The sequence below is a fragment of the Equus przewalskii genome, chromosome 2 (genome assembly GCF_037783145.1).
Source record: "Equus przewalskii isolate Varuska chromosome 2, EquPr2, whole genome shotgun sequence".
Lineage (NCBI taxonomy): Eukaryota > Metazoa > Chordata > Mammalia > Perissodactyla > Equidae > Equus > Equus przewalskii.
In genome coordinates this window covers 18663332-18686302 of record NC_091832.1, presented here as the reverse complement: position 1 = coordinate 18686302, position 22971 = coordinate 18663332, and the positions used below count along the sequence as shown (strand labels likewise).

At 50.6% G+C, this 22971-nt stretch overlaps 1 protein-coding gene across 13 annotated transcripts in view; it reads left to right on the top strand.

The window, feature by feature from the left end:
- The window catches only part of MACF1 (microtubule actin crosslinking factor 1), a 323957-nt gene that overhangs the window by 455 nt on the left and 300531 nt on the right, over window positions 1-22971 (top strand). For 5 of the 13 annotated variants that reach the window (XM_070610266.1, XM_070610270.1, XM_070610264.1 and 2 more), the window contains exons 1-2: window positions 110-318; window positions 3249-3520. In XM_070610266.1, the coding sequence (XP_070466367.1) occupies window positions 3301-3520 (220 nt within the window). In that variant the 5' untranslated portion in view covers window positions 110-318; window positions 3249-3300. Of the gene's footprint in view, window positions 1-109; window positions 319-2155; window positions 2206-3248; window positions 3521-16983; window positions 17343-22971 lie in introns of those variants that run through there. The other 8 variants (XM_070610254.1, XM_070610249.1, XM_070610253.1 and 5 more) reach the window with 6 other exon arrangements.

The following is a 22971-nucleotide window of genomic DNA, read 5'->3' as shown; positions in this document are numbered from 1 at the left end:
GGTCGACGGGCAGGGGCGCGCGGGGGCGCAGAGGCGGCCGCGGGTGGGGTGCCGGGCGGGGGGAGCGCGCATCGGGGGGCTGGGGGCGGCGTCGGCGCCGCGGGTGGGGGAGAGGGTTGGGCGGCTGCGCCGGCTCCGCTTCAGCCGCTGCCGCTAGGGCGCGGGGGGCGGGGGGCTCGGCGCCGTGAGCTCGGCCATTGTGGGAGCCGCTCCCCTCGGCTCCGCTGCGCTCCCCTCCGCTGCGCTCCAGCTCGGGGCGCGCCCCGCCGCCGCCGTTGCTGCGGCCGCCGGCCGGTCTCCCCTCCTCCGGCTCCCAGGGTAAGGCGCGGGGCGCGGGGCGCAGGGCCGGATGCAGGCGCCCTGCCTGCCTGCGCGGGGTGCGCGGCGGCGGCGGGGCGCGGTGCTGGATCGCGCGGGGCGGCCGCGCCCGAGCCCGGCGAGCCGGCGGCAGCAGGAAGGCGGGTTGACAGGCGCGGTCATCGCGGCCGTCTGGGGCTCGCACCTGCAGCCCCGGCGGCCAGCGCCGAGAGCGCGGAGCTGGGGGTTCCCATCGGCGGGCGCTGCCCCGGCCAAAGGAAGGCGTGTTCTCCGGGAAAATGGGACACTGAGCCCTCCCGGGCCGGGCGAGAGACGCACGGGAGCGGGCAGGGCCGGGCGGGGAAGGTCGCTTCTCGGCCCCGAGTCTCGGCCGCTGGCCCAGGCGCCCGCTCGGTCCCCGGTCGCGCGTCCGCATGGCGCGGCCCCGCTCTTTGTCAGCCGCGCGCGGCGGGCACGCGGACCCACCCGTGTCGCCCCTGGCTCGCGGCGCGCCCCTCCCCCCACCGTGGGGTAGGAGATGGGGGCGAGGTGGGCGGAGGGCCGCAGCAGGGGAGCGCCAGGTGAGGACCCGGCCTGCGGCCTTCGGAGTGGGTTGGGGGCGTGGGCGAGTGCCCCTGTGAATCTGAGATGGATGGAGTGACTCAGGTGACCGAGGGGTGGGGCGAGAGCCCCGAGGTCAAACAGGTGTTTGTGGGGGTCGGGCGACTGACCCAGGTAGAGCCAAGGAGGGACAGTTTCTCCGGGAGGAGGCCTTGGATGAGCGGGCCTTTGTAGTAAAAATGGGCGTCTTGGGGAGGAATGGGCGGTTCTGGGATGAAGCAGGTGGTCTGAGAGGAGGGGCGTTTCCGGCCCACGGCTGAGGATAGGGATAGAAGCACGACCTGAATTTCCCCGGGGTGGAGCAGTCACTTTGGCACCTGACCTGCCTGTAAGAGGTGGGAGGTGGGCACCAGAAGATAATTGGGGGGAGGGCGTAAATGCCAGGATAAAGGGCAAAGCTGTGCCAGGACCTGGGTCTTTTCCTTTCTGCCTTCTGTGGTTGGATTCCTTCTGATGTTCCTTAGGAAGAGGGCCCAAATGCTGCTGGCACAGGAGTCGCCCTGGCAGGCTGTTCCGTCTGCCTGAGGCTGCCTGAAGGCTCCTGCACCGTTTGATGTTTCTTTTGTTATCTCTTCCCGTTCCATCCTTGTGGTGGGGATCTGCCAATGACCCAGGAGGCTGTCTCTGCCCCTTGCTGCCTCCAGGCTGAGATTCCAAGAATCCAGGAGGAGCTGTGCCCAGAGACCCATGGTGTCTAGCCATTTAGGCCACCTCACTCTCTCCATACAGCTCTGTGTGCAAGTATTCCCCATAAGGGGAAGTCGACAGTCTCCTGCCTCTCCGGAGCCTAGAGCTAAAGTGGGAGCTGGTTACTGGGGCTGGATATGGGGCCTGCAGGGAGGCTGGTAGCTGAAGGCATGCACCATCCGGGCTCTGATGGGGCCATTGAGGGTGGTGGGCCACGTGTAGCAGATGGTTCTGGGATGTGGGCTTGGCCTGGCTGAGGGAAGGCTGCCCAGTCTGGCTGGTGGAGCCCAGCTGGCCCCAGAATGATTGTGTTTCCACTCAGATCTCTCCACTAGCTAAACGGACCAGAAAAACTGACTTTCTGTGCCACCTCCCCCACCCGTCATGCTGTGCCACTTATTCCCACAACAGCCTTTGGAATAAGCAAATGAATATTTTATCTAATGTCTGTTGTGTGCCCTGCATGGTGCCAGCTAGTTTTACATTTGCATTTCACTGTGTTCTTAAAATACCCTCTAAGGTAAAATATTACCCCCATTTTGCAGATGAGGAAACTGAGTCTCAGAGAGGTGAAGTGACTTGCTCCAGGTCACACCAATTGTAAGTGGCCAAACCAGAATTTATACCCAAGTCTGTCTCACTTCAAGTTCAGTACTTTTTCTAATTTATGTGCCAGGAACAGAATGGAAGATATCAAGATTTCTGCCTATTCTAGCTCATGCTTTGTTTCATGCCTGCCATTGAAATCGTGCTTTAGCTTTTTGAAAATACTTTCCATCTGTTGCCCCATTTTTCCTTATAACATTCCTGGGAGGTAAGTAGAACAGGAATGTAATAATAGATGCTGTTTGTTGAGTGCCTGTTGGACACCAGGCACTGTTAATCACCTTACCTGCAGGATTTCATTTATTCCTTGCGAACAACCCTGTGAGATTATGTGCTCTCACATCCCCATTGTATAGATGAGGATGCTGAAGCTCAAAGAAGTTAAATGGCTTCCCCAGGGTCAAGCAGCTAGTAAGTAGTGGGGTAGAATTAGAATCAACATCTTTCTGTCTCTGGGACCTGTAAGCTTAATCCTCCAAATATATCAAGTAACAATAATAGTGGTTACTGGTAATAGAAGCTAACTTTTACATAGTGTTTTAAGATTTATAGACTTTAGGGCCTGGCCCGGTGGCACAGTGGTTAAGTTTGTACATTCTGCTTTGGCGGCCCAGGGTTTACTGGTTTGGATCCCAGGTGCGGACATGGGACCACTTCGCAAGCCATGCTGAGGCGGCGTCCCACATACAAAGTAGAGGAAGATGGGCACGGATGTTAGCTCAGGGCCAGTCTTCCTCAGCGAAAAGAGGAGGATTGGCAGCAGATGTTAGCTCAGGGCTAATCCTCCTTAAAAAAAAAAAAAAGATTTATATACCTCTTCACACATATTACCTCATGTGATTTCCCCAAAACCCTGTGAATTAGTTTTGCCATATATTATCATCATTCCATTTTCCAGAGGAAGAAATTAAGGTTCAGAGAGGTAAAGAGATCAAGTCAGTGACAAACCAGGACTAGAACCTTTGCCTTCCAAGTCCCAGTGTTCCTTCTGCGACCCCTTGGATCTGCTCACACGTACCCCTCTCTCTCTCCTGCAGATCACTTCTCCCTGGGCCCCCAGGCCCTCCTGCTGCAGCCCCTGCCTGAGCGATGTCTTCCTCAGATGAAGAAACGCTCAGTGAGCGGTCATGTCGGAGCGAGCGGTCATGTCGGAGCGAGCGGTCCTACAGGAGTGAGCGGTCAGGGAGCCTGTCTCCCTGTCCCCCAGGGGACACCTTACCCTGGAACCTGCCACTGCACGAGCAGAAAAAGCGGAAAAGCCAGGATTCAGTGCTGGACCCTGCAGAGCGAGCTGTGGTCAGAGTTGCTGGTAAGAGGCCCCGAATGAGCTGGGTCCCATGGGTGAGAGGGAAGAAGGGGCCTGTGTGCGCTGGCTGGTGGGGAGTGGAGGGGTCCTTCTCAGGGCCCTCTCACAAGCCCCCGGAATCAACTTTGTTATGATTGCTATTGGAAAGAGGATGAAATAACATTAAAGAAAAATTTGAACGAGGACTATCTGCCCCCTCAATCCCTGTAAGCTAATGAGACCCAGTTTCATTTTTGCATCCTCTGCCCTGCCTTTGTTCCCATGCAGTTATATTTTCCATGCACTAGCCTTCATGGCTTATATACCATTCTGGATCTAACTTTCTTCACTTATTCTCATATCAAAAAGATTTTCCATATTACATCTTAAGCTTTATAGTTACCGTTTTTTGGTTTGTTTTGTTTTGTTTTTGCTGAGGAAGATTTGCCCTGAGCTAACATCCACTGCCAATCTTCCTGTTTTTGTATGTGAGCTGCTGCCACAGCATGGCCACTGACAGACAAGTGGTGTAGGTCCATACTGGGAACCCAACCCAGGCTGTTGAAGTGGAGCGCGCCAAACTTAACTACTAGCCCGAGGCTGGCCTTATAGTTACCATTTTTAAAGGCTGTGTAATATTTCATGATTTTTAAAATCCTTGTTTTTCATTTTCTTGCCGTAATAGACAATGCTGCAGCGAACATCTTTATGAATAATAACATTTGACTTGTGTTGAGTTATTTCCTTGGAATAAAGTCCTTGGAGAGGGCAATTTCACTCACATTGTCTTCAAAAGTGTGGCACATATTGACCCTTTCTGCAGTGTGAAAGGGGGCTGGGGGCTGCCTCCTTGGAGTCAGAGAGGTGAGGCCCTGCCACTCACCAGCTCTATGACTCTGGGCAGGTCTCTTAGCCTTTCTGAGCGTCACTTTCCTCATCTTAAGGAAGCTTCCTGGGAGGGCTGCCGTGAGGCTTAGATGAGATAATGTATGTTAAGCTCTTAGCACGGTTTTTGGCTCAGTAAAAGGGAGCTTTGGGAAGTGCTCTCTGCTGCTTCCTCCGAAGGCATCCAGAGCTGCCTCCGTGGGTTGTGCTCAGCATCTCGGCAGGCGTTAGTGCCAGAGTGCAGATAGAAAAATAGACAGAGCAGTGCCTATAGCTAATTCGGTGACATCATCGTCTTTCAATCCATCACCATGGCCTTCCTGCTGCCTCTTTCGTATCTCTCGAATAATGCGCCCTGCCACCCTCCGCTTATCATCTCTCACCTGGACCTTCCAACCACAGTCTAATAGTTCTCCTCCTTCCAGGCTTGCCCTCCTTCCTCCTCGTGACTAACAGTATTTTGTTCTAAAATGCAAACCTGATCCTATTCCTCAGCTGCTTTTAACCTTCTTTGGCTCTTCATTGTCTGTGGAATAAAGGCTATAGCATAAAGCCCCATCAAAATCAGGCCCCAACTTACCTCTTCAGCTTCACCTTCTGTCTCCTCTACCCACAAGCCCCCTGCCACATTGAACTGTACCTTGACCCCTAGAGGGTGCATCTTGCAAGATCAGACCTCTATGCTTTAAGATCCTTCTCTGCGAGGTGTCGGGAACCCCTCCTCGTCTTTTAAGTGCCGCCTCCTCTGTCCCTGATGCCCTGGTTGGTAATCGAAATCTCCCTCCTCCGCTCCCGTATTCAGGCTTTTCTCTCCTCTGTGTTCCCTCGTACAGTGTTGCAGTTATCCTGCAGGGTGCCCGTCACTCCCTCAGGACTGTGAGCAATTTGGACCATGTCTTGTTTATGTTTTTACCCCCAGCTACTTGCACAGGGCCTTGTGCATGTTGGAGATCAACCAGGACGGAATGACTGAATGAATGCAAGGAGTGTTTAAAGGAGAAAATGTGACAGATTGGGATCCAGAAACAGGCAGTGGGCTGTAATGGAAAGCTAGACAGGGAGAGGGTTATGTGGGCTCAAGGAGTCAGGAAAAGAGTTTAGAGAGTGTGCTGCAAGGGAGGGGACCTCGAAGACAGGCTGGAGAGTCTGCACGCCCTCTGCTGGGCCATAGGGAGCCCTTGGAGGAAGGACTCTTCAGTCCTTCTCAAGACCTTTGGGCCTTTGGCGTCAGCCAGTTAATAGAGTTTCAGAGTTGTCCGTAGGATGCAGGAAGGGCTTTACTTGTCCCCAGCCTTGAGGGGCTGTGACTGAGGGGCCTCTGGACTCACAAACCCCTCATTCTCCTGAAGGCAGCAGAGTAGAGGCTTCCTTCTCCCTTCCGTATAACCCGTTGGCCCCGTCCTCCATCATGCATGCAAACTTATAGATTCCTTTGTGGTGATTTCCTCTTCCAGTCTTCTCCGAGGAGCCCCATGGGATGATTTGTCTGCTGTTTAACATCCCGAGTCTAGAACAGAAGTGGAGTGAACTTGAGGGGGCTTAATCCCCAGGCAAAGCCCCTGAGGATGCTGCCGGGTCAAACGAGCAGAGGGATGGCGGGTGCTGTGCCGTTTCCGCATCCACGCTGATCTTTACATCCTGACATTGCCGAATGACTGTCTCGAGGAGGGGGCTGGGCCAGTGAGGCTGCAAATGGGGAGACTGCCATGGTTAAAAATAACTTGTGCGCTGCAGTTGGGCGGGTTTCGTTCGCAGGAGAGAAGAGAGGCAGCCGAGGAGAGGCGGGACTGCTACTTCAGGGCCTGGCTGAAATCTTCTCGTGATTTTAGAGTGTTGTGGGCGCTCGACCAGAGTAATGAAAAAGGCAGCCTGACTTCTGCAGGGATTCTTTCCTGTGAGGTGCAGGTGGGGCATGTCTGGGAGCCCCTGGGTGCTCAGAAGCTCTCTGAAGTTAGAACTTTCATTCGGGGAGGAAATGAAGTCAGTCTTACACTGGAAGCCAACCGTGGCCTGTGCAGTTTTCTCCTCCCCATGGGCCTGGGTTATGAAGCCAAGTGGGGGGCTGTCTGAATCAGTCTCACCAAATGCAGGGACCTCCCCCTGCCCTGGCCCCATTCGGTGTCCTGCTCTGGTCTCAGGGCCTTGCCTGTGCTGGAGAGGCCTGGTGGGGGACCCCTGCTGATCGGTGTGTCAGAGTGCAAAGGCATGTCAGGGCCAAGAAACCTGCCGATCTCAGTCTACAAAGTCAAAACAGGTTCTAGGGGCTCCACGCATGCTGTAACCTGATGCTTCCCACCCTCCTTCTTTCCCTTCAGATTCTCTCTCTTCTTTGCCAGCCCTATTCTCAGCTCCTTAAACCCAGCCACACTGAAATGGAACAATAGTCATTAGCAAGAATGCCTTGTTTCTGTTGATCAGTGTTATAGTTTACATAGAGATTTCATAATAACTGTGTTAGGTAGGACACGTGTTAGGATCTGAGGCCCAGAGGGTTTAAGGGACTTGCTTATAGTCACACAGGACTGGTAGACCCAGATTTTCTAACTCTAGGTACATTGTTATTTCCATTTCCTTAGGCAAGACCTGTAACCAGGCCAGCCTGAATCTTCTGCAGGTGACCATCCAAATAGCTGACTTGGTCTCCAGACTCAACCTGAGAGACCTTCTGGTCACTTCTGGGAGAGGCCTCAAGATCCTGGCTTATAAGAAAGGCAGAGACAAAGATCTAGGGACCTGCCTCTTCTTCTCTGACTCTCTGCTGTTAGTGAACACTCATTGGCGGGCAGCAACAAGGAAGCGGGGAGTGGGAGGGGTTACTCTAACAAGGAGCACAACCCCACAGAGTAAAAAAGGGGAGAGGAAAGAAGGCTGTATCCTTTGGGGCTTGTAGGGAGTAGGGGAAGAACGGGTCGCAGGACAGTGTCATTGGTCGTACCCTGCTTGACTCTAGGGGGCGCCATTTCCATCTTTTGTCCTTGTAGAGTTGCGTCGTTATTATGATGTTTCATGCAGATGGCAGTGATGTGTCTAGAAGAAGGGATCATGTTTGGGTTAGGGGCTGCACTGGGTGAAGGATTCACCATCCCCCTATCAATCAGGTATTCAGCCCTCTAATATCACGTATTCAGGCCCCTCCCTGTTCTTGGCATTGATATTCAAAGATGGCTGAAGATGTGGTCCCTTCTTCATGGAGGACAGAAGGGAAAAAATAATTACATTCCTGTGTGTGTTGTGAAAGAGGGGAGAGCAGTGACTCAGGGCTAAGGACTGGCTTCCTAGTTAACCAGTTGGAAGCATCTACAGGATTCTTTCTTGGGAGTCCCTCCACAGGTGCTGGTGAAATCATCATCCCCAGCATCTGCTCCAATGTGGCCTCCCCCAGGAAGCCTTCCCTGATCTCTCCAGTCAGACAGCAATTGTATCTCTAGTCAGCCCTTGTTTCGGTTGGCCTGCTATTAAAGTTCATTGTTCCCACCAGATCTGGAGTTGGCTGTAGTCTGGAGTTCTGTCTTCCCCTTCCTGGTGTTGCCCCAGGATCTCAGTCTGAGAGCGTGGGCTCTAGTATCTAGAAGCTCAGTGAGGACTGTGAAATGCAGCTTGGATGCTGGTGTTTGCTCCGGCTTTTGGAGCCTAAGCTCAGCCCCTGCAGTCACTCAAGGGCTTGGTGTCTCACCCTTGGGGAGACAGCCCTGAACACATGCCTGGTCAGAGTAAGGAGCCTGCTGCTCTGTGCCCATGTGCCCCTCTAGGATGGAAGCTCTGAGAGGGCACCTCTCTGCTTGTTCGTTTGTTCATTCAATAAATAAATGAATTTCACCCTGGCTATGTGCTAGGCACTGTGGAGACAACTGGATCTGGAGTCAGAAAATTGGGTGAATGACTTCACTTCCTAGAGCCTCAGTTTCCTTATCTGTAAAAGGGAGATGATGACGTCTGCTTCGGATGATCATTGAATGAGAATCAGAAGGTGCTAGACAGACACAGCTTCACATGCTCATTACTGCCTTATCCTGTCATTCCTTGTAACTTCCCTGGGCAACTGGGGGAGACAGTGGAAGTCCAGGAAGGCAGCAGTTTCTCAGGTGAGCAGGGAAGCGGCCCCAGGCCTCTCAGTCCTGTCCCTTTCTATGGTTCTCTCTAGGGCTTTGTCAGAGAGCAGATGGAAGTGGTTTTTTCTGGCCAAGCCATGGTGGGAAGAAGAGGATGCAAGGGTGGGAAATGGGGCCCTGAGAACAATTCCGTTGGGAACCCTTACTCCTGAGCCAGCCACCTTCCTTGCCCTGAGGCTCTTCGAGCTTTGCACCCAAGGAGGCTGCTCCTCCTGCCCAGCTTTTCTACTTCTTCCCGGCAGTATCCTCGGAGTCCCTGGCCCTGTTCTGGAGCTTGGTTTCAGCAGCAGGAGAGAGTCCTCTGAAAGTGGGGCAGAATGAATTGTAGCTACACACCACAGCCCAACCCAGCTCTTTGAACGTAAATCTGGGTCACATTAGCTGCAGGGATGGAAAATGACCACGTGGGCAGAATTCTGTGCAGGCAGCAGAAAAGACAGACAAGCTGTCCTTTCTCTGAGGCTCAGGGTCCCTGTGGGACCCCAGCTGGTGAGGGAAGGTGGTTGCTGCACTGCAAAGTGCTGTCTTTATGCCATTGGTTTCCCATCATGCTTTTCTAGTGACTTCCCAGGTGACACAGAGACAGGTTTGGAATGGCAGTCTGACTCATGCCTTTCTGTTTTGGAGCAGCCAAGGACTGAGGTTAGGAATGCGGAGGAAGGACTGGTTAATTTGGGGGCTGTGGAATGCTGTCATTTCTCAGTCCTCTGAGATTAGAGATTAGATGCCACCAGAGGAGCTGACAGTGAAGCAGGATGTGGGGCTGCAGTTGTCTTTTATTTCGGCAGTCCTCCCCCTGGGGAAGGGTCTGTGAACATCTCTGGGTGTGAGTATTAATTGCCCATCCTCACCAAAGTGCTCTCCAGAGCCTGGCCAGTTGCTGCAGTTAGGACCAGCTGTGATTTGGCCCTGGGTCTGCCTGTTGCCACCTGTCAGGTAGAAGCTGGCTGGCTTCCTGGCTCTGCCTTGGCTCTCCTGCGGGAGCAGAACTGGTGCTCCTGGCTGGAATCTCCACCTGGACTTAGGATGCTACGGCAGAAAAGGTCTAGGAGCCCCTATAACTTGAAGAGTGATTATGGACTGGAGTTCGTGTCCTCAGCTGTGCCCCATCTCTACAAAAGCCTTGTGGTCAGGGGGAGGATTCTGCCTGTAGCCTCAGTGGGTGTATCTCTGGGTATGCCCTTCCCTCCTCATTCCTTCTTATTTCATCATTTGCTCACTCTTCCATTCATTCACTCAAGGGCATAGCTTTGGGACTCAGTTGGAGTCCCTGTTCCATCACTTGCTAGTTGGTGACCTGGGGAAGTTACTAACCTCACTGAGCCTCACTTTCTCATGGTTAAAATGGGGGAGAGGAGTGCCAGTGCAGAGTCCGGCAGGGTGGATTAAATGAGATTGTGGGAGTGAGGTGCTTGGCCCAGTGCCTGCTATGCAGCCAGCTCTTGGTTCATGTTAGCTATTTTCACTAGTATCATTCATTCACTCATACACTTGTTCATGAATTCATGAATGCATTGTTTCATCCCTTTGCTCATTCATTGATCATGCGCTTGCTCATTTAACAAATATTCCTAGGACTGCTTTGTGCTAGGCTCAGACTGTGCTTCAGAACCCAGCTCCTGCCCGTGAAGGCAGCTAGAATGTAGCATGAGCTGCCTACTCTGCAAGCCCAAAGAGGGTTTCGAGGAAGTTCTGAGAGGGAAGGGCTTCCTCCTACTCCTGCCCAACTCCTAGCTTAGAGTGTTGATGGCATTTGATTGGGACTTGGAAAAGAAATAGGAATTTGCCTGGACAACTTGAAGAGAGACGACATGTCCCTGTTGCTCTCCTTTCTTTGGCCTCAGTAGAAAGGAAGGAAGGGAAACGAAGAGAGAACAGCTGGTGGGAGTTAGGAATTAAAGAATCTGGAGGCTGGTTTGGAGAGTTGAACTCTGGATTCAGTCCAGGAGCTCCTGAGAGCTCATGCCAGCTAGGATCCCCTAGTAAATAATAGCTGGAAATGCTACTGTGTATTGAGTCCTAGATGTGTGCCAGGCATTTAATCCTCACAAACCCTGGGAAGTAGTTGCTCTTCTCCCTCTTTTACAGAAGAGAAAAGTTAAGGAACTTGTCTGAGGTCATAGAGTAAGCAGATGGTGGAGCTGGGATTCAGCATTGCCAAATGTGCACAGTGTCCCCTGCAACACAACCTGTGCAATATGCCCTTTGGAGTTGTTCATTGCTGTGGTTCAGGTCAGCCCAACTGCAAAGCCCCTGCATTCTCAGAACATTCCAAACATACACTAAAGCAGTGAGAATTGTATAATGAGCCCCCATCACTCAGATTCAAGAATTATCAATTCATGGCCAATCTTATTTTATTCACACACCCCATTTAGTCACACCTCCCCGGTTACATAGACAGAAGTTCCGGTAACCATGTACTTTTTTTTTTATTGGCACCTGAGCTAACATCTGTTGCCAATCTTTTATTTTTAATTAATTAATTTTTTTCTTCTTCTTCTCCCCAAAGCCCTCCAGTACATAGTTGTATATTCTAGTTGTGGGTCCTTCTAGTTCTTCTATGTGGGTCACCGCCTTAGCATGTCCTGACGAGCAGTGTCATGTTTGCGCCCATGATCCGAACCAGCGAAACCCTGGGCCGCTGAAGTGGAGCGCATGAACTTAACCACTCGGCCACAGTGCCGGCCCCAAACTATGTACTTTTACTTCTCATGCTTTTTAACTATTATATTATACCACCTATCCCCCAGTAGTAAATACTTGTATATCGGTTTGTCTGCTCAGTAGTCATATCTGAAGACTGGAGCCAGTCCCACTTGACCCATTTCCCAGCAACATCATGAGGGATTCTGGCTCTCAATGCCAGGGCCCTGAAGGTAGTATGTCCGTTCCAGTGTTGTTTATCTGGTCCTCTGGTCCTTTCAGCTTGAGGTTCATGCCCTACTCTCAGAGCACGCGTATCTGGTTCTGTGTCTGGAAACTTGATTTCTGAGGATGGTGTCTGTTTTGCCTGAAACACTTCAAACTCGTGATCCTGGGTTTGAATCAGGACTCTGCCAGTGTAATTGAGGAAAGTGCCCTGAAAATGGATTTTGAGGATTCAGTCTTGAGAGACTGAAGTTGAGATGCATTAGGATTGAAGCCTTTAAAATCAGAGAGGGAAGGAATTCTGTTCTTGTGAGAGGGAGAATCTGCGCCCCAGGCCTGCCCTGATGCTGGTGAACTGTTCCATATGACTCTGATCTCAACTGAGAGCAGCAGCCACCACTCTCTAGGGCCTATCTGGGATTTGTGCCAAGTTTCCAGGCTACCTGTCACTGCCCCTTTAGATTTTTCTATCCTGAGATAGTCTTGGATGGGGAGATGTTTCAAGTGGAGGGGAGCTTTATAGTTTAGAACTATAGGAGCTTCCACCTAGTTTGGGGAACCTCCCAATTCCCCAAAGAACGCAGACTGCCTGCAGCCCTGTTTGATAGCAACCTCAGAGGCCCCACACAAGATGAGACGCTCTTCTACCCCATAGCAGGAAAGGGAGACTGGGCGTGGTTGAGCGAGGCTCACATTAGCCTGATTCCTTCCAGAGAGAAAATAAAATGGTTATATTCACAGAGAGGCTGGGAGATAGCAGAGCAGCCGATGTTCTGAACGCCAGGCTTGGCACTTAGCATCTTACATGCTTTGTTTGACCTAATCCTCTCAACAACTTTAGGAGGCAGATGTGCTACAGTAGAGGAAACAGAAACCCAGAGAGTTCAGTAACTCACTCAAGGTCTCCCGGCCAGTAAGCGGCCAAGCTGGGAATGGTACTAGCTCTGCCTAGGGCAACCCACAGCCTTCCCTATTACAAGGAACAGTGGTTTAATAATAGCTAACATCTGCGCAGCACTTCAAGGTTCACGGCGTGCCTTAACACCCATTATCTCCACTGTGCCTCAGGAAGCCCAGGCGGGTGAGGCATTCCACGCCCCCTTGGGACAGCTGCCTATCAGGGGTCCAGCCTCTGCTCATTTCCCCCAGTAAGGACTGGAGATTCTTTGGCATTGGCTCTGACAAGCCAGGGGAGAAGGCCTAGGAAGAGGCTGAGGTGGAGAGACTTGGCCAGTTGCTATGGTAACCCAGATGGCTGAGTAACCATTTTGAGGGTTGCTATGGTGATGGGGTGCCGGGCTGCTGGGTGGCAGGGATCTTGTCTTCCTGGGTGGCTGGCACTATCCAGGCCTCTTAAATTAGTGGTGTTGCACTTTCTGAACAGAAGAGGGCAGCATGATAGTGGGCAAAGTCTTCCTACCCCAAGTGGGTTTGGGAAATTGAGGCAAAGCTTAGTGTTTGCAGGGGTTGGCCAAAAAGGGAACTTTGGCTGGGATCAGGTCTGAAAGGCTGGTGGTCTGGGCCTGGGGGCAGGTCTCCTGAGGCGATTTTCTTCCAAGAGCTGGCCAAAGGATAGGACTTGAGACAGCTCCTTCAGTGTCTGGCTCTGGCTGCTACGGGGAAACGTAAAAGGCACAGGAGACAGCCAACCCTTGGAAGGAGGAACAGAGAGAACACACACACACACACACACCCTACTAGCAAAGAATTTATATAGAAAGCATCAATTAACACATGTGAAATAATGCAGCATGAGCCAGGCTGAAGAAATGCTGAGAGTAAACCTTCTAGAGGTTGGAGGAGGAGCACTAACAAAGGGAGAAATAATTTTTCATTTCCCTCTTTCCTCTCTGCACATGAATTGCCCTCAGCCCTTGGCACTGAATAGACACTGAATTGGATTCTCAATTGTTTTGAATCACAGATCCAGCCCACGTCTCCCACCCCCATATGTCTTTAGTGAGGCATCCATGCCTTCAGCAAATATTTATTGAACATCTACTAGATGCAAAGCATTGTGTTAGACCCTATGATGAAGAAAGATGAAATAGATACCTCTGCCTCAAAGAATTTATGAACCAGGAGGTGCAGGAGGCAACGAGCAGACACCCACAATATGTGTGGTTGCCCTAGGAATGGGGGAAAGAAAATGCTGTGGGGATTTTGAGACGAGCCTTTTTTACCTGGGTTGATTAAAAATAATTTCAAGTCGTTTTGGGTGAGCTTTCAAGATGGATAGGATTTCAGTAGGTGGAGCTGGTGGGTGGAGGACATTCCAGGCAAAGGCTCAGAGTTTGATTATAGGGGAAGATGCTTCACACAAGGATATCATGGGAGATCAGCTTGTAAAAGAAGGTAGAAGTCAAAATATGAAGGACTTTAAATTCCAGGCATAGATAAAGGATGCTGTGAGAGACAAGCATTCTCTCTTCTTAAAAACCCTAGCCTCTAGCTAGTCAAAAGCCACAGGCAGCTGAATATTTTAGGATCATCTGGCTCACTCATTCATGCATTTAATCAATTTTTTAAACAAATATTTAATGAGTGCCCTGTGTGTGCCACGTCATTTGCTAGATGCTAAGGATCCTGTGGTGAACAAGACAGACAACAGCCCCAGCCCTCAGGGAGCTAATGATTTAGTAAGGATGAAAGACACTCAACTGATAACTTCAAGTGTGATGGATATTACCAAAGGGCAGTAGAGGGTGCAGGAGGACCTACTAGTCCGGGGGATCAAGGCTGGCTTCCCTGCGGGAGTTTAAGCAGAGGAGTGAGTAGGAGTGAGCCAGGCCAAAAGAAGAGAGCAATGGAGGGTTACAGCCTGGGAGAAAAGCAGGTGGGAAGGCCCTGAGGCAAGAGAGCAGGTTTGAGGAGTTGAAAGAAGTTGAGAGTGGCTAGGCCTTAGGGAGAGGGGCACTTGATGAGGCTTAAGTGGGGGAGGACACTGAGAAAAAATAGGGCTTTATTTACTTGTATTACCCTTTCCCCCCACTAGATGCCCTTCGGAGCACATCTTGCCTTCTCTGCTTCCCCCATTGCATCTCCTTAGAAATGCAACAGCAGTCTCACCGTCAGGAGCAAAGGAAAATCATAGACCAAAAGGAGAAAGCCTCAGAGCTGTCCTGATTGTGTGGTCTGGCTATAAATTTAGACTGTTGCTTGGAAAAAACCGAAAACATTGCCTTCATAGGCTTCCTTCTTCCCATCCCCCCAGCAGCCGCTTTGTTCCTCTATCCTTGTAAAATTTGCTCTGTATAAAACAGGAACATCAGCCAAACATGTGGACTTCCCCCTTTCCATTCATTAGAAGAATGCATTACTTCAAAATCTCTTGGGAGCATTTAAATGCAAATCTCGTCAAGAAAGCTACTTGAGTCTGAGAAGCCCTCTAGCCATAACCCAAACCAGAACTTTCTTCCTAGATTACCATGTTTCTTAATAGGAATCTCAACCCCTTGCCCTCTCCCCCTAAACTCCCCAGGCCTTCATCAAAGCCTGATTCCCAGAACAGACTTTCTTTCCCTTCTTGCCTCTGTCTTTCCTCACCTTTGGCAAGCCTCAGTCACAGTTCTTGAGGAACCTACTCACAAAGTGGCACATGTAGCAGCCCCAGGAGGGGATGAAGGGACTTTTCTATTTACTGTAATGAAAATGTAATGATGTCTGTTTGGGGCTGGGGGTGGAGGTGTGTGTAAGTGTATTTGTGTCTGGGCCTTCTTAGCCCTACTGGTATAAAATAATATAGGAAATGCAGATGACTCAGCACTGATACAGTCAAGATCCCCAGAGTTAGCATTTCTATATTCTCCACTGTTTACGAAAAATGGACTTACGCCATCAATCCTGGATTCCTTCATCCTTCATTTTCTACTAAAAGCTTTTTATTTATTTTACAAAGAATAAACCTCAAGCTTATTCTCCTCCTTTTCTTAAATGGAGCTCATTAGCAGCTGACACCAAACTGTGAACTAGCTTTTTTTAAGCACAAAGGATTAAACTGGAAGGAAATGAGCATTTGTCCAAGGACCCTCCCTGTCCTCTTTTTGGCCCTTTCCTGTATAATCTCGATGCCTAGAACTTGGGCAGGTCAGCAAAACTTGGTGGAAGAGGGCGTGATTAATGACTTGCTCACCCAATTTCCAATCATGTTGTGATGTGGAAACAAGCCGTGTGCACCTATTAGTGAAAAGCGTCATTTCTTATTCCTGTTATTAATGTGCTGAGCATTGACCAAATACTTGGCACTACTCACAGCGTACAAAGATGCAGGCCTTGCCCCCCTGCCCCCGGGGTAAGAAGCTCCTCTTTGAAAATCTTGAGAATGGGAACTGAAATGGAAGCCCAAGTCCCAATTCTGGCTGCTCACCCTCGCATGAATTCTTTTACTTGCTAATGTGCCGTTATTGTGAGATCAGCAAGCCTAACTTTTTACCCACAACCACCTCTCCACCCCCTGAAAAATCAAGTTAACAGACTTGATGAGGCTGGGGAGGATAATGGCTGGATGGGGGTAGATGTGGGCCAAAAGATCCCCTGCAGGTCCCAGAGTTCCTCATTCACTGCTCTTGGCCCCAGCTCCATCTGTGAATATTGGGATTGAAGGATACACAACTGAATGGAGGAACAGATGATGCTGCGAACTCCCTTCTCAAAATGGTCCCAAATAAATCCCAACCCACATTTACCAGTTTCCCTTCTTCACTTTGCTTTCCCCCGATGACAGAGAATAATTGGCTTCCCTTTTTCTTCCCTGACCAGTTAGGCTCCAGAATCTTTTTTCTTTGTTCCATAACAGTCCTGGTTAGTCTCAGGTTCCCACATTTCCCCCCTTTGATCTACCTCTCTGTCCACATGGCTGTCACAGTGCAATAAGCCCGTTGGGTCTTTCCCCTATAGATTTATGTCCTCTCTCTCCTCTTGTCCGCCCCCGGTGCAGTCAGAATCCTGTTTGCGTTCCTCCCTCAGTTGTCATTTCTCAGCCTTTGGCTCCTCAGCCCTGGCCTGGTTTACTTCATGGTGCTTGGTCTGCCCTCTCATTTCGAGTTCAGTTTCTGGAAAACCCTTTGTTCCCGGGCTTCTTTGTGGCCTCACGCCGCAGCCCTGTCTGGGTCTCGCCCGGTCCTCATTCCGACCCTGCCCGCGCGGGGATCCGTCTAGGTCTTTCGCTCCCTCCCTCCCCTCAGATTCTCCAGGTCCTTCAGCAGCCGCAAAGGCCCGGCTCGGTCTCTCTCCAGCCAGGGGGCTCCCTCCTTTGTCCCAGCTCCGGGGCAGCTCGGCGCTGAATGGGGCCGGCCGCGCGCCCACCCTGTGGAGGCGGCCCCGGGGTCTCCCCGCCGCTGCGGCCGGTCCTCCTGAGGCGCGTGGGGCCGCCCGCCTAGGTGCAACGCCCGCGCGGCCTGGCCTCCCGCCCGCCGGCTCGGCCCCCAGCCCCGGCCCGGCGGTGGGCCGCAGCCCCGGGGGACGCGCGGGGGCAGCCCGGGCCCAGCGGGCCGCAGCCCGGGAGCCGAGGCCGCGCCGGGCCGCGGAGGCGGCGGGGAGAGGGGCGGGGAGCGGGCCTGACAGGAGGAGCCGCCGCCGCCGCCGCGCCGGGGCGGGCTGAGGGAGGAGCGGAGCGAGGGGTGGGGAGGCGGAAACGCGAGCCGGGACCGGCGGAGCGCGAGCGGCCGGCCGCGAGCGGGCTGAGGAGCGGAGCGCGACCGCGGGGCCGGGCGAGGCGGGCGGAGAGCCGAGAGCCCAGAGCCGAGAGCCGAGAGCCGAGAGCGAGGGCGCCGCCGCCGCCCGGAGCCGCACAAAGGGCCGAGGCTGGGGCGGCCGCCGCCGCCGCCTCAGCGCGCGGGCCTGGAACCGGCGCCCGCCGGGGCCCGGCGAGAGCGCGGCGCGGGCGGCCATGGCCGGCTACGTGCCGGGGCAGCAGCCGGCCAACCGCAGCCAGGAGAAGGAGTTCGTGCAGGCGTACGAGGATGTGCTGGAGCGCTACAAAGGTACGGCGGCGGCGCGGCGGGGCCCGGGCCGGGGTCTTGGCCTCGAGTCCGGCGGCGCGGCCCGCTGCAGGTGGGGCGGCCGGCGGGGCGCGCCCACCGCGGCTGGGGCTCCCCTCGGAGCCACTTTCTGGGGGCCGGTGTATTTGGAGTTGAGACAAGCCTCGGGAAGCCTCTCCTACAGCACACGGCGCTTTCCTATCACTCGTTACGTTGTTGGCCTTATTATCGGGCCCAGCTGGAAGGAGGCGAGACCGGGAGCTGCCTCCGGAGACCGCCCGCCGTGGGGAGTTGCTGCGGGAGGAGGAGCTGGGCGACAGCGCAGCCGCCCGTGCCGCTCCCTGCGCCGACCTCCCCGGGGGAGCCCTGGACGCCGGCGTGCCCGCGCGGGGTCCCTCGCCCCCTTTTGTCTCCCTCCGTCCCCGATCAGTCGCGTGGCAGCCGAGGTTGTGAAGCACCTTGGTTTCTTTGGGGTCGGGGGGCAGCGGTGGGGCATCTGCCGGGTCACTGAGTGTGCCGTTGGGGCCGAGAGGCCCCCTCCCACCCTCACCCCGCTTTGGGCTTTGAGCCTGCCTGAGGCTGGGGGTCTATTGCTTTTCCCCCCTCAAAACCCAGGATTTGTCTTGGAGCTCGGGTTTCAGCCCCCGGAGGCTTCTTGTTAAGCAGTTCTGAAGTTAATGGCTCATCCAAAGCTCGGGCGGATGCAGAGAAAGTTTTGACAGGCCGGAGGGTCCGTGCGCTGCGGTTCCCTGACCGCTGGCGGTGCCCCTTCCGTGGCAGCCAGGGATGCGTGGCCTTCGCAGGCCCTGCTTTGATCTTTAACATCCAGTTCTGGGATTTTGCTTTGTGTGGCAGTTGTGCTTTCCGCAGACATGGAGATTTTCCCAGAAACTCCATAGGCAGCACTTTCTCCTGTTTTATTCAGCTGGGGCCCTTGTGACTGGGCCTTTAGTTTCTTTTCATCTGAAGGAGAGGAAACTTCAGCCCTTATGACTAAGTCCAGCATAGTTGTTTACGACACCTACCCAGTGAAGGGAAACTAATGAAGAAGCTGTAAAGCGCTCCTTTTTTTTTCCTTGTGGCGTTAGCGCTCTCCTTGGGAATGCAGCAGAAAAAGGAGAGAGAAACGAAATGCCAAAAGGGACCTGCTTAGGAGTTCTGCTTGTTCCCTTCTGCATCAGCTCCTGTGGGCTGCCCAGGTTTTCATGCCTGCAGCAAGTTTTCTGTCAACCCCCCATGGTCTTTCTTTTAAAAAATGTGGTTCATTTCAGAGCACAAAGAAGTTAGATTGTGCTGCTGAATTTCACTGGGAAAAACGCTGCTAAGTGAATGATTCCATTAAGTTTCCTTGGCAGGCTTTTGAGCAACACTACTCTTCAGAGGGACGATGCTCTGGGCCTGTCTTGGGCTGTGACAGCTTTAAAAAGCAGCAGAATTAAAACAAAGATAGGTGAAGAAATCTCAGTACCTCACTGACTCATATTGCTCGTGGCCGCCAGCTGAAAGGAAGTTGGATCCCTAGCAAATGAAACTGGGAAAGAAGGGGGAAGTAGGGCTTGTTCCAGGAGAGGCCTCGTGTGTTCAGTCCTTTTAGCTGTCTCACTCAGTTTGGCCTTCCTCTGAAGGATTTTGATCAGGTGTATAGGAATTTGATCCTTCCCAGACACAGTCTCTTTCTTGAGGGGAGGAATGAGCCAAAAATGGTTAGCCAAAGTAAATTAACTTGAGCTGTGTGAGGTTGTGATGCAGTCTGCTTTAAGATAGGTGCAGAGGAATTTCTCCACCCCCCCCCCCCCATCATTCTCACTGGGAAGTCAGGGGGGATTAGCATCCCAGCCTTTGTTACTTTGCTATATGGAATTCCTGCATTTTCCAGACTTAGAAATCCCTTTACTGCCTTAATAGGATAACTGTTTGCCTAAGCTGGAATCAATAGAGTGACCAAGGGAGGTAGTTTGTGGGGTTAGTTTTGGAGACACTTGGGGAAATAGGAATTGATGATGATGGGGTTCTAGACTCTCGGTGGTTTGCAACCAAATCACTTGGATCTCTCTCTTTGCTGCTGTTAATTTGTAGTCACCTCATTCTACACGTGAAATATGATTTTTGTATTTAGAAGGAGAGCTTAAAGTTTTCAGCTGCGTAAACTGCCCCTGGAAGGGGCGAAGGTGAGGAGAGTGATGCATTTGCAGTGTGAAGGGAGTAGAGCAGTTTGTGTTGCAGCTGTATTAGGAATGGTTGTCAAGCATGGATTTTCCAGAATTGCGCCTGGCAACCATTTCCCTGTGTTGGTAAGTGAGCATGCTTTTGGCAGGATTAGATGATTCAGCATGGACATAAACACTCTCTCTCCTTTCCTAAGTATCCCAAAGGCTGTTTAAGAGCCTGACTAGCCAACAAACAGGAGGTATTAGATAATAACTCTGGATCCTACCATTTCAGAGTGGGCAATGACCAACAGAGCCAGGCTGTGTTCTTCATTCTTCCAGTCCTCCAACAAACAATTATTAACTGTCTGTTAGAGGTAACCCAGTGTTAGGCACTGAAGATGTCAGAACTATGAATGAGATCTGGTTCCTGCCCTTGGTTAGTCACATCTAGCAAGGGAAAGATATATGCACACAAGTAATTATGATTGCGATAAGTGTTAGAGCAGAGGTACGTATAAAGTACTGTGGAAGCAAGAGAAGGGATGAGTATCTCCACTTGGGGTTCATTGGGAGGTTTGACAAAGGAGCTGACACTGGAGTGGCCCTTTAGGGATGAATGGGATTTAGTTAGATGGAGGAGGGTGGGGAGTGGAGAAGACAGAGGGAATAAATAGCACCTGCGAAGGTATGAAAGTGAATGAAGGGATTTGAGGCACTGGAGTAGTTAGGTGTGACAAAAGGGCTAGAGTTTTGTGGGAGCAGATGATACTATAAAGGACCCAGAGTCCAGCTTGTAAAGATTCTTTCATGGCTGTATTCCATGGGCAATGGGGGAGTCAGTTATTGAAAGTTTAAAAAAAGCAACAATTACTATGCTAATTTGATTAATTCGCAATAGAGGACATACCTGTCTGGTGATTGGAATACTTACACTGCTGTCTGGGGCACCCTTTTCCTTGTGCCAAAGTGCTTATGAAGCCAGTAATCAGATGTTTGCTTGGTAAACATGGAAACAAAGAAGAGAGATGCATCGTTTTGAGGAATATTTCATCCAGATGATGATATGGGCAAGTCACAAAGTTTTCCTTTCTGTAGATTGAGGTCCTTATGAACACCAAAGGAGACTAAGAAAGAGCAGTGAGAAAAGTAGGAGAACCAGGATCTGATTCTTCTAGGAAAGAGACAAACTCTACTGAAGAAGCCTTCCACATATGGGCATAGCTTTAGGTTTTAGAGAGGAGGTTTAAAAACAAACACAATCTGGGTTCCTGGTGGTTGGTTAAGCAGAAAGGGTGATACGTAAGTTGGTTCAGGCAGAATTAGACTTTCTGCTTTCACAAAGCCCTAAAGACTAAAGAGTCTTTACATGCTAGGCTCGACTAGGAATAAAAGAGAACATTCACATTTCAACATTGGTAACACGGACTATCTGGTACTTAAATACTTCAGAGTTCTCACTAGGTGCTGTGGATTATAAGAAGCTAGTTAGGACTGGTTTTTGTTTATTATATCATAGAAAAGGACTTACATAACTTACTGCACAGAGAGTTAAGAGTGAAGGGACTGCATGTTATTTAACATACAAAACTAGCCAAGCAGCACGATATAGTAGAAAGAGACTAGGCTTTGAATTTCTTCAGTCTTGTGCTCCAGTCCTAGTTCTGCCACTTAACTTCTGCTGTGTGACCTTGGAAAAGTTGCTTATCCTCTAATCTGGGTTTCTCATTTGTTAAAAAAGGGGATGATAATACTAACTCCTTGGGATTCGTGAGAACGTAAATGAGTTATTGGCATGTATTAGGCCATTAATGCTTAGAAAAGCCTTCATGTATATGAATACTTTGTATTTTACAAAGCAGTTTTATATTCATTATCTTATTTGATCTTTATAATATCCTATAAGTAAGGTGTTCTACACATGGGTAAATTTAGGCATAGAGACTTAAATTATTGTCCAAGAGGCAGAATCCAGATGTCTAGATGTAGATTTCACATTGTATCACAGAAGGAAGTTTTAAAATCAGAGCAATGACTTGGGTTAAGTGAGATGATTGTGAAAATGCTTTAATTGTCCATATCACGTTTGTTAGTATCATTGTTATTAATAGTTTCTAGCCTCTGAACTGCAGTCACACATCTTATGTGGCCTACATTTCCAGATCTCTGAACTGTGGAGAATTCCTTTTCCTCTTATTATGGGAGAGGTTTCATGTTGTATAAATCACTTTGAAATTTTTGTACAAAAGCAATGTGGTGCAAAGTGATAAAGTTTTGTTAACACATTGCTTGGAAAATATAAGCTGAGGATTTGGTATTGTTTACCTAAATGACACTTTGAAGTAACCTCTTGGTTAAATGTAGACTCAGTTTTTAAGTTCCTTTTTAGAACACAGCCCTTGAATTGGAATGGATAGCTTCTAGACAGAACAATAGAGTAATTGCTACTTCTGGACGTGGACACTGTTAATTCAGAAAGTGAGTCAAGTCTGTCTGCTGGGAAATCACAAACTTTGGCCACGTTCATGCTGTTGAAATCATAAAATGTGTGCATGTGCTAACAATGCTTGTGGGAGCTACTGCTTTCGTCTTGGGCTTGCTTGGCAAATGACATAATACATGCCAGAGAAGTACTTCAGCTGAGGCCTTATTGTCCTGGTACTTTTCAGTGCCAATTTCAGGTTTTAGAGATCATGGTAGAAAGAATACTGCAGAGTGCACATCTGGGAACAGAAATATCCCAAGATCAAATGTCACAAGTAGACAATTATGGGTTGCCAAATGAGTTTGTAGTGTTTTCTCAATAGTCTTGAAAACCCCCAGGCCTTCCTTTTAGTAAATAAAGTTGGCCCTTTCAGCTTCTGGTAATTATTTGTTGAGCCGTGTTGTGACTAGGTTGTACGGTATGCTAAATCTCCTGCTTTTGCTCTTCATAGTTTTGATTGGAGTTTAAGCCTCTGTTGTCTTGCTTCTAACAGGGACATTTGCTAATTTCCTGGCCTGGAGGAACCGGTTGGCTTGGCTTGTAGTATCTGAGAATATTTATTCCAACTTTTGTTACTTTTAATAATATATTTTTCCTTTCAGAACTTCTCAATTCCTGGAATAAATTACAATAAATCTCTGATTCTTTGTCTCCAGCTTTCAGAGCCTTCCCTAATTTGACTTGCTCTGCATACTTGACTATATCCACTGTTACCGTCCACTACAGCTCCTGCTCCATTTGGGCAGGTCTCAGTAATCCTTCTCCTTGGGTCCTCATACCTGCCTCTGTTCCTGTAGGTTCTCTCTTCGTGGGATGCCCTCTCCTTTTTCTCTTTGATTATCCAAATCGTATCTCTTTTTTTCTTATTAAAGCTAAGTATCAGACCTGTGTCCTCCATGCAGCTTTCCCCTGTTATTCTATCAGACATTGATCTCTCCCTTCTCTGATCTCTTATAATGTCTACCTCACAATTAGTCTCTTAACTATATACTGTTTTGTA